The sequence below is a fragment of the Gadus chalcogrammus genome, chromosome 22 (assembly GCF_026213295.1).
Source record: "Gadus chalcogrammus isolate NIFS_2021 chromosome 22, NIFS_Gcha_1.0, whole genome shotgun sequence".
In the NCBI taxonomy this organism is placed as follows: domain Eukaryota; kingdom Metazoa; phylum Chordata; class Actinopteri; order Gadiformes; family Gadidae; genus Gadus; species Gadus chalcogrammus.
In genome coordinates, this window is record NC_079433.1 from 15,658,409 (window position 1) to 15,672,362 (window position 13,954).

At 45.4% G+C, this 13,954-nt stretch overlaps 1 protein-coding gene across 1 annotated transcript; it reads left to right on the forward strand.

The window, feature by feature from the left end:
* Nucleotides 1-8,839: 8,839 nt before the first annotated feature.
* Nucleotides 8,840-13,239, forward strand: ccn2b (cellular communication network factor 2b). Its single transcript, XM_056582930.1, has 5 exons — nt 8,840-9,042; nt 9,558-9,774; nt 10,116-10,367; nt 11,096-11,358; nt 11,968-13,239. Exons 1-5 carry the CDS (start codon nt 8,992-8,994, stop codon nt 12,271-12,273), a joined length of 1,089 nt encoding a protein of 362 aa, XP_056438905.1. The 5' UTR covers nt 8,840-8,991; the 3' UTR covers nt 12,274-13,239.
* The last annotated feature ends 715 nt before the right edge of the window (nt 13,240-13,954 follow it).

The following is a 13,954-nucleotide window of genomic DNA, read 5'->3' on the forward strand; positions in this document are numbered from 1 at the left end:
AGTAGAAGTGCTAAAAGTGTTTTAGGTTTATCACAGCAGAGTGTAACTCGTGCAAACAGAGTATAGTAATGTGAAACGTGTGTTTCATATAGTAACAAAGTGTGTTTTTTAAAAAGAAGTGTATAGTTTTTACAGGAGTGTTTAATTTTGCAAAGAATCTGTAGTGTTTTGCTAATTGGGTGTGTGGTTGTGCTAATTGTGTGTAGTGTTTTGAAAACACAGGCCCTGTTTTGAAAATTGTGCTTAAGCAATCGAGAAAAACTGTAATGTCAACATCCCTGTTCTGAGACTCATTCACCACGTGCAAGTTGCCCTGCCCCATTACTTTTGATCTATCTGATCCGATGAAAGTAGACAACCCCCACCTCACCCCAGGGGCTGGTCAGAAGCGAGGGGAGTCCTGGCGAGCGGTGTTTCCCCACTCTCCAAGCAGTCCTGAGGGCCACCGTGACATGGAGGGGTCAGAGAGGTGCACACCTCTTCTGCACGTATCAAGGGGGCTGCACGTATCGGGGGCTGAAGAGAACCTCCTCGTCACATCGGTAGCTGTTCCATGGAGCCCATTCTGGTGGTCTCACTGCTTGCTCTCCTCAACCCGTTGTTCCAGAGGAACAACAGGCAACTGTTCCTAACTGTCGACTGGTCCTAAAGAGTACCTTGATCTGAGGAAAGCCTTCAGCAAATCCAGGGCCACTTCTCTGTCGTCACATCAGCCCAATGATTGTGCCATTGATCGGCTCCCGGGAACATACCCTCCTTGAGGTCATGTATACTCCCTGTCTCCTCCTACACAGAGGAGTCTCTGGCTGCAGGTATCATCTGACCTCCTACTTCAGCGGCGGTCGCAGGGTTCTCTTTTGTTGGCAAGAAGGAAGGATCCCTGAGACCCTGCTTTGACTATCGTGGCCTTCAGGACATAACCGTCAAAATTTGTATCCACTTCCCCTTATACAGGAAGCCTTTGAAATCTAACAGGGCGCCATTTTCTTTACCAAGTTGGACTTGATTAACGTCTTAAACAGCCCCACGGACCACTATGAGTACTTTCTCATTCCTTTCGGTCTGACCAGTGCCCCACCATTTCCAGGCCATCTTCAATTATGTTCTGGGATATATGATAAACAAGTCCTTGTTTGTATATCTTGATGACATCCTGATCTTTTCTAGAGCCCTCCGTGATCAAGTCCATCCAGTCCATCTACTGCTTCAGAGACTGCTTGAGCAGCAGCTCTTGGTCATAGCAGAGATTGCATTCGGCCAACGCACTACGTCCTTCCTGGGGTTCGTCATCTCTGAAGGTGGACTGTAGATGGATCCGTCTACGATTAAGGCTGTGGTGGGTCATTCCACCACAGCAATCCTGCAAGGACCTGCAGAGATGCTTGGGCTTTCCCACAGCTCCTTTGACATCCCTGGTTTTGTCATAAGTTAGGTTTTTCTGGTCTGAGGCTGCGGGCAGGGCAATTATACTTCTGCCCCATTTTGACTACACCCGATCCTTTCCGTCAATCCATTGTTGAAGTGGCTATCCTGATGTTGCAGGGGGGGCTGTTCTGTCCCAGAGGTCTCCTAAAGATAATGAGGTGCAACTGTGCACCTTCTATTCCCATAGACACCCCCCGAACCCAACTATGATGCCGGGGACATTCATTCGCTCTGCTTTAAGACTGTTAAATAAACATCATACGACTGTTAAATGCATATAATGCATAACCACAGCAATATTGGTTCTTGCACCCCGCTGTTCTGTTCCATCACTGGCAGGTGAAGTATGTGTGTGTGTGTGTTTGTTCAACGCACATTTAATTTACAACATCGCACATTATAACGCTCAAACAGAATGGCGGTGCAAGGGAAGCCTCACAAATGGGTCGTAACCATTACGAGAACACGCTCCCCCTCCCCCCTAGAACTCTCCCATAACAGATGTTAGAAAACGTGTCTGTTTGGAAACTCAAATTCATATTAAATATACTTATATTAAAACAGTGGGGTTAACTTGTATTTGAATAGACTCAATGACTGACCATAACTCTTTAACCTTGCTGGTCGAATTATTCTGCTGGACACAAAAGGAGTTCCATTTCTTGCAAGTAAGCTGTTCCATCTCAGCGTCATTTTCATCAGACCAATCCTGGTGCTTTCTGGATGATTACCCAAGGAATGGAGGTTTTGGAGGATCTGACATTGATAGATTTGAGAATATTCCAGTGCTCCCCGATGTTATCAGGATATTTCAGTTGAAGCTTAGTAGCTGCTTGGTGGCAGTTCATTTTTTGACTTCTCTTTTGTAACCTCCTTTTCCTCTAAGGACTGATGGACATTGTGGAGTGCATTAGGGAATGACATGTCCAGCAGTCATTTGCATATAACCACTTTCGGCAGCTATTCATTGGATACCACTTTTTCTCTTTGAGCATTAATTTGCTAGCCTCAGGGATAGCTGCATACCAGAATATTCACCAAAGTGTTGACTACATCTCTGTGAAAGGTTTCTTTTATTTGTTTTGGGACTTGAGTTTTTCTCCAAAAGAAAGGGGTACACGACTGGAATCCAGCCGCAAAAATGAAGTGTTCTAGAATGCACAACTTGCAAAGCTAAAGTTAGCATTGCCAGGCTAGCTCTCCCAGCCAAGTCACCACTTTTCTAATTCTGTACCCTTTGTCACGAAGGGGAAGTCGACATTTGATTGCCTGTGTCACATATTGTATCATAGTAGCATACTGCCAGATGAGCATTCATAATGAATAATAAAACCTGTCATGCATGTCATTATAATACATTTGATTCATTAATAAATGAACCATTTACAGAATGTTGCCTCCCGATGTTGAGAAGGAATAGTGCAAGTAATTATGGGTAATGTTAGATCATAGCACACTGGACCAGATGTTTAGAAGCCTGACAGGACCGTAAGTGACAAATTGCAAATCTCGGTGAAAAACAATATTGCACAAAAAACAACAACCTAGAATGAACAGTCAAGCTTCTGCCATATGTTCCTGTTGTGTATTATTAGCCTAATACCTTTGTGTGTCTGCGTATGCAACATATGCCCTGCAGACCTGAGTCTGCCCCTATCCTTACACCTTCCTGTGAGGAGCAGATGGGACATGGGACGAAACAGTAAAGACTTTGTGTATGAGCTTAATTGAGGAAGCAGAACTTGCATACCTTTCTCTTAAGTATAATTGCAGACCACAGGCCCACTATTACAAATATTTGAACCCCTACTTAAAGAAGCACTGAAAAAGATTCTCACATTTTGCAAATGTAGATATTTCCAGGGGTAAATATCTCCCATACGAGTGCAACAGGTGCCCTTCATAAAGCCTCCCAGCCCTTGGCAGTTCGCAACTGGCAAGCGCAATTCTAAAGGCTGCCAGTAAAGTCAATATTTTTTGCGAATGGAACAAAACATCTGCGAAATTACCAACATACCATCTAAAGGATACAATGTGAGAATTTAAAATGTCCTTTTTTGGAGCGTCACTCACATCACCATTCAGTAACGTACGTGGAACAGAGTGTCCTTAAGTGTACAAGGAGCACGGAGGTGGGGGGAAAACAAGGCCGGGTGAGTCGGAGGATGTGGGTAAAGGTTCCCGGCTGGGTCACAGGCTGGCCAAGTGTGTGAGGAATGTACCAGACCAACAACCTGGGGGAATGGAGGAGCGCTGTGGGCTTCTGCCCAGAAAGCAGAAGAGCTATTTTTAGTCATGAGGCGTCCCGGCCCCACCTCACATCATTAAGGAAGAGGTGCTTTTGTAATCCCACTGGGATCCTCTGGAGGCCTTTTGGGACAGAACAGTTATGTCTTTGTGGTATTAAAAGCCTGCAACTCATTAAAACAACTCACATCTATGTCTGCACCTCTGTTAAATTCTTGTTTTTGCCTGCATGACACACGTTGTGAAATGTAAAGTCTTTTTTTTTTGTAAATTCTGCCGTTAGAAAAAACGCTTTTTTCCATGAGGCTGGAATTTGTTGCGGTTGCTTTTTTTCTTTATTTGTCATGCAAGCTCCTGTGTCAAAATGAAAAAAAGACTGGCTGCAAGAACAAGTCGTCCTTGTCTGTCTGGTATGTTTAATTGAGAAAAAATGAGACTCAAATCAAAGTTGCCTATCTGTCTTTCATCAAAGCCAGCCTTCCCACGATTCGGGACGGGCAAACGTTGAACCAGGGGACGGGGTTTTACTAACAGCCTTCCCCTGGGAACAGACTGTAAGATAATAAATATCAGGATAAATTACATGATTCAAGTGCTGAACTCAGGCTTAGGAGAGGATAGGTGGGCCAGCCTAGCATTTTTCAGAGACTGGTAATGATATTGCTTCAGCACAGAACCCTCGGAATCACCCTCTACCCTATTCTCTGTGCTAACACACAAGGCTTCATACAGGTCAGAGTACATTGGGACCTAGATGCAGTTGCACCTTTCTATCATTATTGTCCCTATATTTCCTGATGTGTAATATGGTGGAACGTGTTCGTGTAGTCCCGCTAAGCCCTGCAGCTTATGATTGAACCGTCCCTTAGAAAGAGTAGCGGTCTTGCAGAGCACACTGCATTGTGGGACTTAACAGGCCTAAGAAAGAGGATACCTCTTGCACACAATAGATGCGCTGTGTCCTTTTTTAATTGCTGATGCCAGCTGTTTCTCACTTGTACTGACATTTTACATTTTAGTCTTATATTTTTCTTGAGGTATTTCACTGTAGCTCCCTTGAGACTAAAACTGGTAAAAGAGAGGTAAAGCTGCAGGGAATGTTGCCATACGTTGCTGTTTTTCTAACTTTCTGTGCGTATGAAGTCCACAACGCTCGCATTTAAATGAAACATTAATTACAGAAGCACGTCATCCCCTGGCCGCCAGCAGTGAAGGAAAGCCCCCAAAGCAAAAGTCCCACCTTTGTTTCCTCCAACCTCAGCATTATTAGGTGCGTCTGGCCCCGTCCTACTGTGCTTTGACCCGGCTACTCCACCCTGCCTTGCTAGCAGGCTGCCGTAGCTCTAATAACAAGATTCAGCAGCACAAGACCCAGGAGGGCCTCTTTTACAACGTTTGGTGCCACCTGAGGTAGAAAGAGAACATCATTTAACTGTGGCCCTGTGTAGTACTGAATAACAATAATCATAAAACTCAAATTGAATTATCTTTGGATTAGCTCTGGTATGATGAGATGGTGGCTATTATAATAGTACTAAACTGCAGTATCTCAAATCCTCATGTTAGACTGCTCTAGATGACTAGGTATGCGCTTTAATAAAAAACATTGCTATATTATTGATAAAATGGTAACATGGGGAAAATATAAACTGCTCACATTCATGTGTGCTTCACTGTCTGTGACAGTAAAACTAAAACGTCATACACATTGATTCGAGTGGTGAATGCCTTATTATATTCAGCAGTGACACTCTAGTTCTGACTGTCCTGTCCAGCGTCTATGTCCTGTTACCCCTCTCTGACGTGCATTGCAGGCAAGTGTTGATCTTGTAATAGCGCAGAATCCGGAGGTGCTTAGCTCTCGCCGCTGCATAAATGTCTGGGAATGGCGGCTTGGGTGAGTCATCCAAGAGACCCGGTAGAAGCCAATAACACCAAGCCAGCACTCATTCCAGTCAGACACAACTCATCCCCACTGTTTGGGCCGTAACACAGGAGGCAATTAACGGTGCATATCCAGCTGTGACTTAACAAGCTGTAAATCAGACTGCACATTTTTCCCTCCAGGAACACCAAATATGTCTGAGTTCAAGGAATCGTTTGGCATCAAAGCGAAAACACAGCACCGTCGTAACACCTGTTCTTTTTGATGGCAAATCCAGTTCATTAAGTTCTACACGAGGCACTTTCACAAGTCCACTGGTCAGTGGTGCTATCTCTGACACTACGCCCAATCAACCCACAGGAAAACTGAGATACACTATGAAAAAAAGTTAAAAAGAGAACCAACAGACAGAACGTCCTGCTCAGCACAGTGGCTATGGCTGTTTCCCAGAAGCAGCAGAGCCCTGGGTTAGTATCAAGTGTCACTTCCGGTCTGTGTAGAGTTTACACCTTTCTGCCATGTTTGGATGGGTTTTCAGCCAGATGATCTCATTTCCTCACATCGAGGTTAGGCTCACAGTGCCTGAGACGCTAAGTGAACTGTCTTAGTTAATAGAGTGTGCATGCCTGCTTGGGATGGCTTAGCATATCATACAAGTATCCCACTGTGTAACATCCTTAATGAGCTGGGATCAACTCCAGTTCCTGCATACCAGAATACCAAATCCCCATCAAAGTACAGCCGTTTTAAGCAGGTGAATGTCTTGCTGGTCCTAGTTTCAGCCCTTAGGTTATTCTGTTCCACAATGACAAAGCAAATGTTCCTCCAGCCGGGGCAGGGATATGGTAACGTTCAGGAGTTATAACCCATTCCCTGTTTAGTTGTTCTCCCCCAGCGTCATTTTAAGATTGGTGTTATATTTGATTTTAAGGGTTCATCTGGAAAATTACAAATTCAAGTGGATAGTGAGGATGTTTACGCACATGACAAAAAGTGTGACGCTGTGATGGAAATAACTACGAACATTGATCCATCCATACATTCCCTATTCTAAATTCGGTCACCTCCAAACATATAAACCTAGAAACCTCTAAGTTGTATGTTAGGTTAACCCACATCATCACCTGATATAAATACAAGCATAGAATTAAGCTGCTGCTTGGGGCCCACATTGGGCGATGGGCCATGTCAGGCCATCCCCAAATTCAAGTTCAGGCTTTTGGAATGCATCTCAGTCTGGCCTTGGCTTGTCAGCAATTGATGTCCACATATGGGTGAAGCCTTACGTTGTTCAAAAACCTCGAGCAAATCAGATTAAATACCTAAGCAATGCTTTTGCTCTCTTGTTCATGCTGAAAAGGTTAGAAGTAAAGCCAAAACATATTCTCCTCTGAGAAAAGCTTTCCGTATATCATTCATCTTTTAACATTGTTAATCCGACTATTTCCAGTCAAATGGATTTTGATTGCTACTTTCCTCGGGTGCCGCCATTTATTTTCAAAGTCTGCATTCTGCCCAATCCTTGTTCGGCACAAGGTGATGGCCCTCCCCCAATTGCGCTGATTTGACCTATCATTATTTTATGTTTGGGCTTTCCACAGACTCCAGGCCAGACTGAAGGGGGAAACAGAATGTGAGCTTGTGAGATTAGGCTGGCCTCACAAGGCTTCCATAACACATTGTGCTTTGTGCCATTGTGATGATTTTTTTTAAAGAACATCAGAATCACTCTGTAGTACTCAGGTTGCTCTTAATGGCAGCAATTGGTACACATTTAATCACCGAAGCCAATAGTCATCTTTTAAAAGAGTTGTATTTCTCTCTAATTCCTGCTCTAAAGGAAATATTGAGTCATATGTCAATGGTTTGTCTTTGAGTGTGTTTTGTGCAAGGGTGTATTTGTGTTGAAATGAGGTTGGGACATAAAGTCTTCAAAATATGGAATTTCAGGCAGCTAACCAGGGGTCGGAGTAGAAAATTCAAAGAAATAAAAGCATAATGCCGCATAAAAAGGGTGTAGCCTAGGCTGCTACAGCAATGACAACATGAAAATACTTATAACTTATAACGTACAAAGTAACTTCCACAGCTGCAACTCCATGTCAATCGAACAATATCCTATAGAAAGCCCCAGCGCATGTGAGTCAGCTCAGCTATACCACGTCCAATACAATTGGCCTAGAATATGACAACATGAAAACACAGAGCATCAAGTTGATAACTAAACAACATCTAGTCATTGACGTTATTAACACAATATCGGCTATTTGAAAACGTGGAGGATACCATGTTTTACTGTCCCCAGTGTAAGTGTTTGCAGGTTAACACCAAACATTAGTGCATAAGAGTCTGACTTTGTATGCAAATACAGCATATTGCATGAACACAATATTTTAATTGCATATCAAAAATATATTCTGTGTTGCTCCTTTTGTTTATGTTAAAATCATAACATATTTTGTTGTATGTCAACAACAACAAAAGAAAACCCACCATAACATTGTTTTACAAGGCATATAAACCTCGAAGACCACTGACTGTTTGGGCACCCGATGTTCATATAGGCGTACCTCTGCAGAACTGTTCACCACCAACACCATTAAGACCACGGTACAGATGGCCTAGTGTGAGTGCGCCCTTTAAGCAGTGGGAATGATTTCATCGAGCTGTATCCTAAACCTGTCCCAGTAGGAATGTGTGGGAAAGAACAAATTATTGTGGGTTATTACATCACTCATGGGTCTACGTTGTTATGCCAGAAAGTTCCTTGCATTATGCAACAGCTTGTCTGTCCTTCACCCAAGGTGTTGTTGCCTGTGTTCACTCATTCCTGAGTTCATAAGGAGGCCTACTCGACCGCCCAGAGAACAATACACATTACATAGGCCTACGGTATGAAACACATAGACAACAGGCATATGTTTCGGAAAACTGCTTTTCAACTATCATTGAACATAATCTTGTATATTCTGAACATCCGCCCAAATCTTCCCATTCATAATCAGATTCCGTGCCGTATTAAACTCCAGATCTCCGCCTCTGACACCTGGGCGGACTTACCGCCATAATGGAGGAAAACAATGGCGCGATTGACGCGCTGCTTCTCAGCCCTGTGATCTTTCTCTTTTTTTATTGGAGGATTTGAGAAAGCCATTTGGAATTTGAATATTTCACCTCTCGGGGTCGCGTGGCACCGCTCCTGTTCCCGGGCTACACCCCGCTGCTCCCTGAGTATTTAAAGGAGAGCCTCTGGTCCATGCCTGGCACCGCTCTTATTCCCGGGCTACACCCCGCTGCTCACAGAGTATTTAAACGAGAGCCTCTGGTCCAGCCTCAGTTTAGAGCCAGGGTGAAGCACGCGGACCAGCAGACACAACCAGACGCAGTAGAACAACAACAAGCGCGTGAATCTCGCAGGCTGTAACTCACTGAAGATGGAAACGTACGTTACGTTCTGCTTGCTGCTCGCGCCCTTCCTCGCATCGGTGAGTTGTATTTGATTGATTGATTGATTGATTGATTGATTGATTGATTGATTGATTGATTGATTGATTGATTTACAGTGTAAACGCAAAGATTGCTACAATGTTCTGAAATTAACATTTAATATACTGTATTGTGATAAAAAAATAAAGTTAGGCAACCGACTGACTGGCCAGCAAGTGCGACAAATAGTCCTTGACATAGTTAACGTCACGTCGTCAACTATCATAGCGTGGCACTAATGACAGAAAGTTATTGATATTAAAATAAATATATGTAAACATGCCTACATCACTTCCCGTTCCATCCATATTTACTTATTTGTTATTTCTACTGCTCTGAGAAGTAGGGTCAACAGTTGCTTGATTGTAATCCAGTATAGTGTGTGTTAGCGGCGCCCTCTTGTGGTAGCCTACTAGCGTCTAGTAACCTCAGCTTCACTATGGGTTAAAAAGGCGCGAACCTGCTCCACCAAATACCGTTATGTGGGCTAACCGGTGCCCTTTCCTCCCTGTAGGTGACGGGCCAGGACTGCTCCCAGCCCTGCGCATGCCCCGCTGAGCCGGCCCCCTGTCCCTACGGCACCAGCCTGGTTCTGGATGAGTGCGGCTGCTGCAAGGTGTGCGCCCGGCAGCTAGGGGAGCCCTGCTCCCTGCGGGAACCCTGCGACCACCACAAGAGGCTCTACTGCGACTACTCCGTGCTGAGCGACACGGAGGCGGGCATCTGCATGGGTATGGAACTATATCTCCTCACATTCACCTGGCGCTGCTGCAGAGCTTCATATCGACGCATTATTAATGTAATTTCAAATTACAAAAATACATTTTCTAAATTAAAAATGATTCATTATTAATAATGAATAATTATTGGCATGCAATTTACACCATTACACTGTCAAAGAAGTTTAACAATCAAACAAAGCATAATAACAATCGTAGCCTACTTACTTAATGTTAATCGTAAATTATAAAGCGCTATAAAAATGTAACTAGAAGGAAAAATATAGGAGGAAATAGGGGATGATGTATATATTTATAGTAACACATCCTCCCTCTTATATAACCCTCCCCAGCTCAAGAGGGGCAGACGTGTGACCTGGGGGGCGTGGTCTACCGCAGCGGGGAGGCCTTCCAGCCCAGCTGCCAGCACCAGTGCGTGTGCATGGACGGGGAGATCGGCTGCGTGGCCACGTGCGCCAGCCACATGCCCGTGCCCTCGCTCGACTGCCCCTACCCGCGCCGCATCCAGATCCCGGGCAAGTGCTGCGAGGAGTGGCTGTGCGACCAGACGCCCGTGGAGAATCCCTACCACTCAGTCATGGCCGGTGAGTGTCCTGTCGCCTCAGGCCACCTCCTCCTTTATGTCTGTCTGCAAAGGTGGAGGAGTGAGGTTCACTTCATAAGGAAAAGCAAAGCGAAAGCAGCCGCACATATGTTTAAAGGTGCCATGCCGTATTACACCATTTCGGGCCGTTTTGAAAAAAGGCCTATTCTGACATCACAGGTGGGCGTTTCCACCTAGATCTATGACGGATCGATGAGCAACGTTTGCTACAGTTCACTGGGTAGGCTGGTAGACTGATCTATCCAGCATACATCTAGGCGGATGCGCCCACTTGTCAGAATAGGCAGAAATTTCCAAAACGGCTTGTAATGGCTAATCACACACTTGTATAATATGTCACCTGAATCCACACAACGGCACTCTACACAAAGTGTGTAGAGTGCTACTTGGAGTGAGTCACTAGCTGTGTTTCAGCAGGAGGGGGTGCTGTTGCTGCTGCTTGGTTTGATTGTTTTAAACATCTAGAAAAATGAAATCCCGGTTGGATATTGCGGTTTGATCTTCGATGAGTGTGTCGTCTCCTATCGTGTTGTTTTTCCTATCCTGATGTTTTCTCTCCTCTCTTTTATATTCCTCCTCCTCCTCTTCCTCTCCACTCCTCCTCCTCCTCCTCCTCCTCCTCCTCCTCCTCCTCCTCCTCCTCATCCTCCTCCTCCTCCTCCTCCTCCTCCTCCTCCTCCTCCTCCTCCTCCTCCTCCTCTACAACAGGAGCCTCTGAGTTCCACCCGCTGAACCCCTCCACCTCCTCCTCCTCCGCCCCCCCGGCGGTGCGGCGGGGGTCCGCCCGCTGGCCAGAGAGCCCGCGGGACAACTGCGTGGTGCAGACCACCGCCTGGAGCGAGTGCTCGGCCACCTGCGGCATGGGGGTCTCGTCGCGCGTCACCAACGACAACGAGCGCTGCCAGCTGGAGAGGCAGTCCAGGGTGTGTGTGATCCGGCCCTGTGGTGCCGAGCAGGGGGGGGACATTAAGGTGAGGGGGGACGACCCACTCACACACCACCATGTCTACTGACACCACCACCACCACCATGTCTACTGACACCACCACCACCACCATGTCTACTGACACCACCACCACGTCTACTGACACCACCACCACCACCATGTCAACTGACACCACCACCACCACCATGTCTACTGACATCACCACCACCACCATGTCAACTGACACCACCACCAGCACCATGTCTACTGACACCACCACCACCACCATGTCTACTGACACCACCATCTCTACTAACGCCACCAACACCATTTCAGCACTGACGTCTCAAATGAGGAACTTGACATGTTTAATAATCTGATTTATTCGACCTTTATGTATCTATTATTCCTCTAGATTATAATCCTCTGTATTCACACATGTTCCTAATTTTTTCCCTGATTATTCAAACAAAAAGTTATGATTGAATGAAAGCTTTCTTCCAGAATGACATTTTAAAGTCATCAGCGAGTAGCATCCCCATACTGGTGGCATTATGAAATCCTCCTCATTGTGGCATGGATGAGAAAAGACGTTGAGTCCTCAATTATGAACAAACGATCCCTAGCCATGCTAACGCCGCTGTCCGCTCCACAGAAGGGGAAGAAGTGTGTGCGGACCCCCAAGGCCCAGACGGGGGTGCGCTTCGAGATGTCCGGCTGCCACAGCACGCGCATGTACAAGCCCAAGTACTGCGGCGTGTGCACGGACGGCCGCTGCTGCACGCCGCTCGCCACCGTCACCAGCGAGGTGGAGTTCCGCTGCCCCGAGGGAGACGTGTTCCGCAAGGCCATGATGTTCATCAGGAGCTGCTCCTGCCACCACGACTGCCCCCGGGACAACGACATCTTCCTCGCCTCCAACACGCGGAGGATGACCGGGGATTATGACCGCGGCGTGTGATGATGTGTCACACACACACACACACACACACACACACACACACACACACACACACACACACACACACACACACACACACACACACACACACACACGAGAGGCGCTATGTGGCAGCCTTGATGCACTGAAATGTATGGTCCTTCCCATGCACTCACAAGGGAACCGGGTCGTGCTTTAAGCCCTGAACTCTCCGCCTGCCGACGGCCAATAATGCTCCACAGAGGGTAGCCTTTTAACTAGTATCTGCAAATAAAATCATAAAATAACTACTAGCCAATCCTATCACAGGACAACGTGCCAAAAAAGGCAACTAGGCAATCCTAGCGCAAGGTCATTAGTCCTAGTGAACAATGTCCGTATGGAGGTTGTACCCTAAAGTTATCGTGACGATAGAACATGTTATCTCTGTTTCTGTTCGAAAACGTAAAGAAGAGATTCTAGTAAGAACACAACGACAATGTGGTAATCTTTGCCATGTTCATTTTGATATTGTATTCTAAAAGTGGCATATTTTGACATTTAATGTTTTTGTTAATAATTGAAATCCCAAATTGTTTAATGACCACTGATCTGTCTTGTTCAGTATTTTTTTATCAGACATTTAAAGAAACATATTTTTCTTTAGTTCAATATAGCCCTTACAATGGTATAATTTATGCCCAGCAACGACTTTCAAAGACAAAGCATTGCTTACCCATAATGTGGCTCGCCTGAAGCATTTGCTGATAGTAATATTGTTTACTGTTTATTTAAGGATAAGAGTGGAAAACGTGTTTTATTGCACCATGTGTAAATACTGTAAGACTATGTACAGTTTTGTACGATAATTTATGTAACTATTGTCTATGTGCAATGTCGTAGCAAAATTACAGATTATTTTATATTGATTTTTTCTGTTTTGGGAATCTTAAAGTCCTATTAATTTGTTTGTTGCACTATTGTCTACCGCCAATAAAAAATGTATATTTTTATAGATACCCAGGGCCACTTCCATTCATTCTTTTTGCAAAAACAAGGAAACTGAGGGCTATGTGTATATCTATGAAATGCTGTGCCAGGCACACAGCCTAACTCTCTAATAGATCAAACAATCATGATAGAAAGACAAAAAGGATATGTACAAACACAAGAATATGAATAACATAATGCTTTTAGAAAGCGAACAAATCCTGGTTCTGACCAGGCTTTGCAATGCAAAAGAAAGCGAGTTCAGTTGTGCCCTCCATTTCTCCACGGCCGTAGAACTCCTGTCCTCACACAAAGGCGGCGGTCGATGTGTGGGGCTGGACGGGGCTGGGGATTATGTGCGTAGAAGGGGAACCTTTGTGGGAGGATTCTGCAGAGTTTCCCGCATAGGGTGGCACATTAAAAATGGGTGTGTGCTCCAGCTGCACAGAGCACATGAAAGGGGGGAAAGTGAGGAGCTGGCATGATCTGCTGCAGTTCCCCTGCTTATCAGTTACAGGGGCTGGCAGGCAGGCAGCCAGCTCTTCTGGGAGTCTGCAGAATGGGTGTATCTCTAACCACTGCAGCCTCTCCAGTCTACCCCAGGCAGCAGCAAATCACAAGCCACATAGGGTGTTTGTGTGTGTGTGTGTGTGTGTGTGTGTGTGTGTGTGTGTGTGTGTGTGTGTGTGTGTGTGTGTGTGTGTGTGTGTGTGTGTGTGTGTGTGTGTGTGTG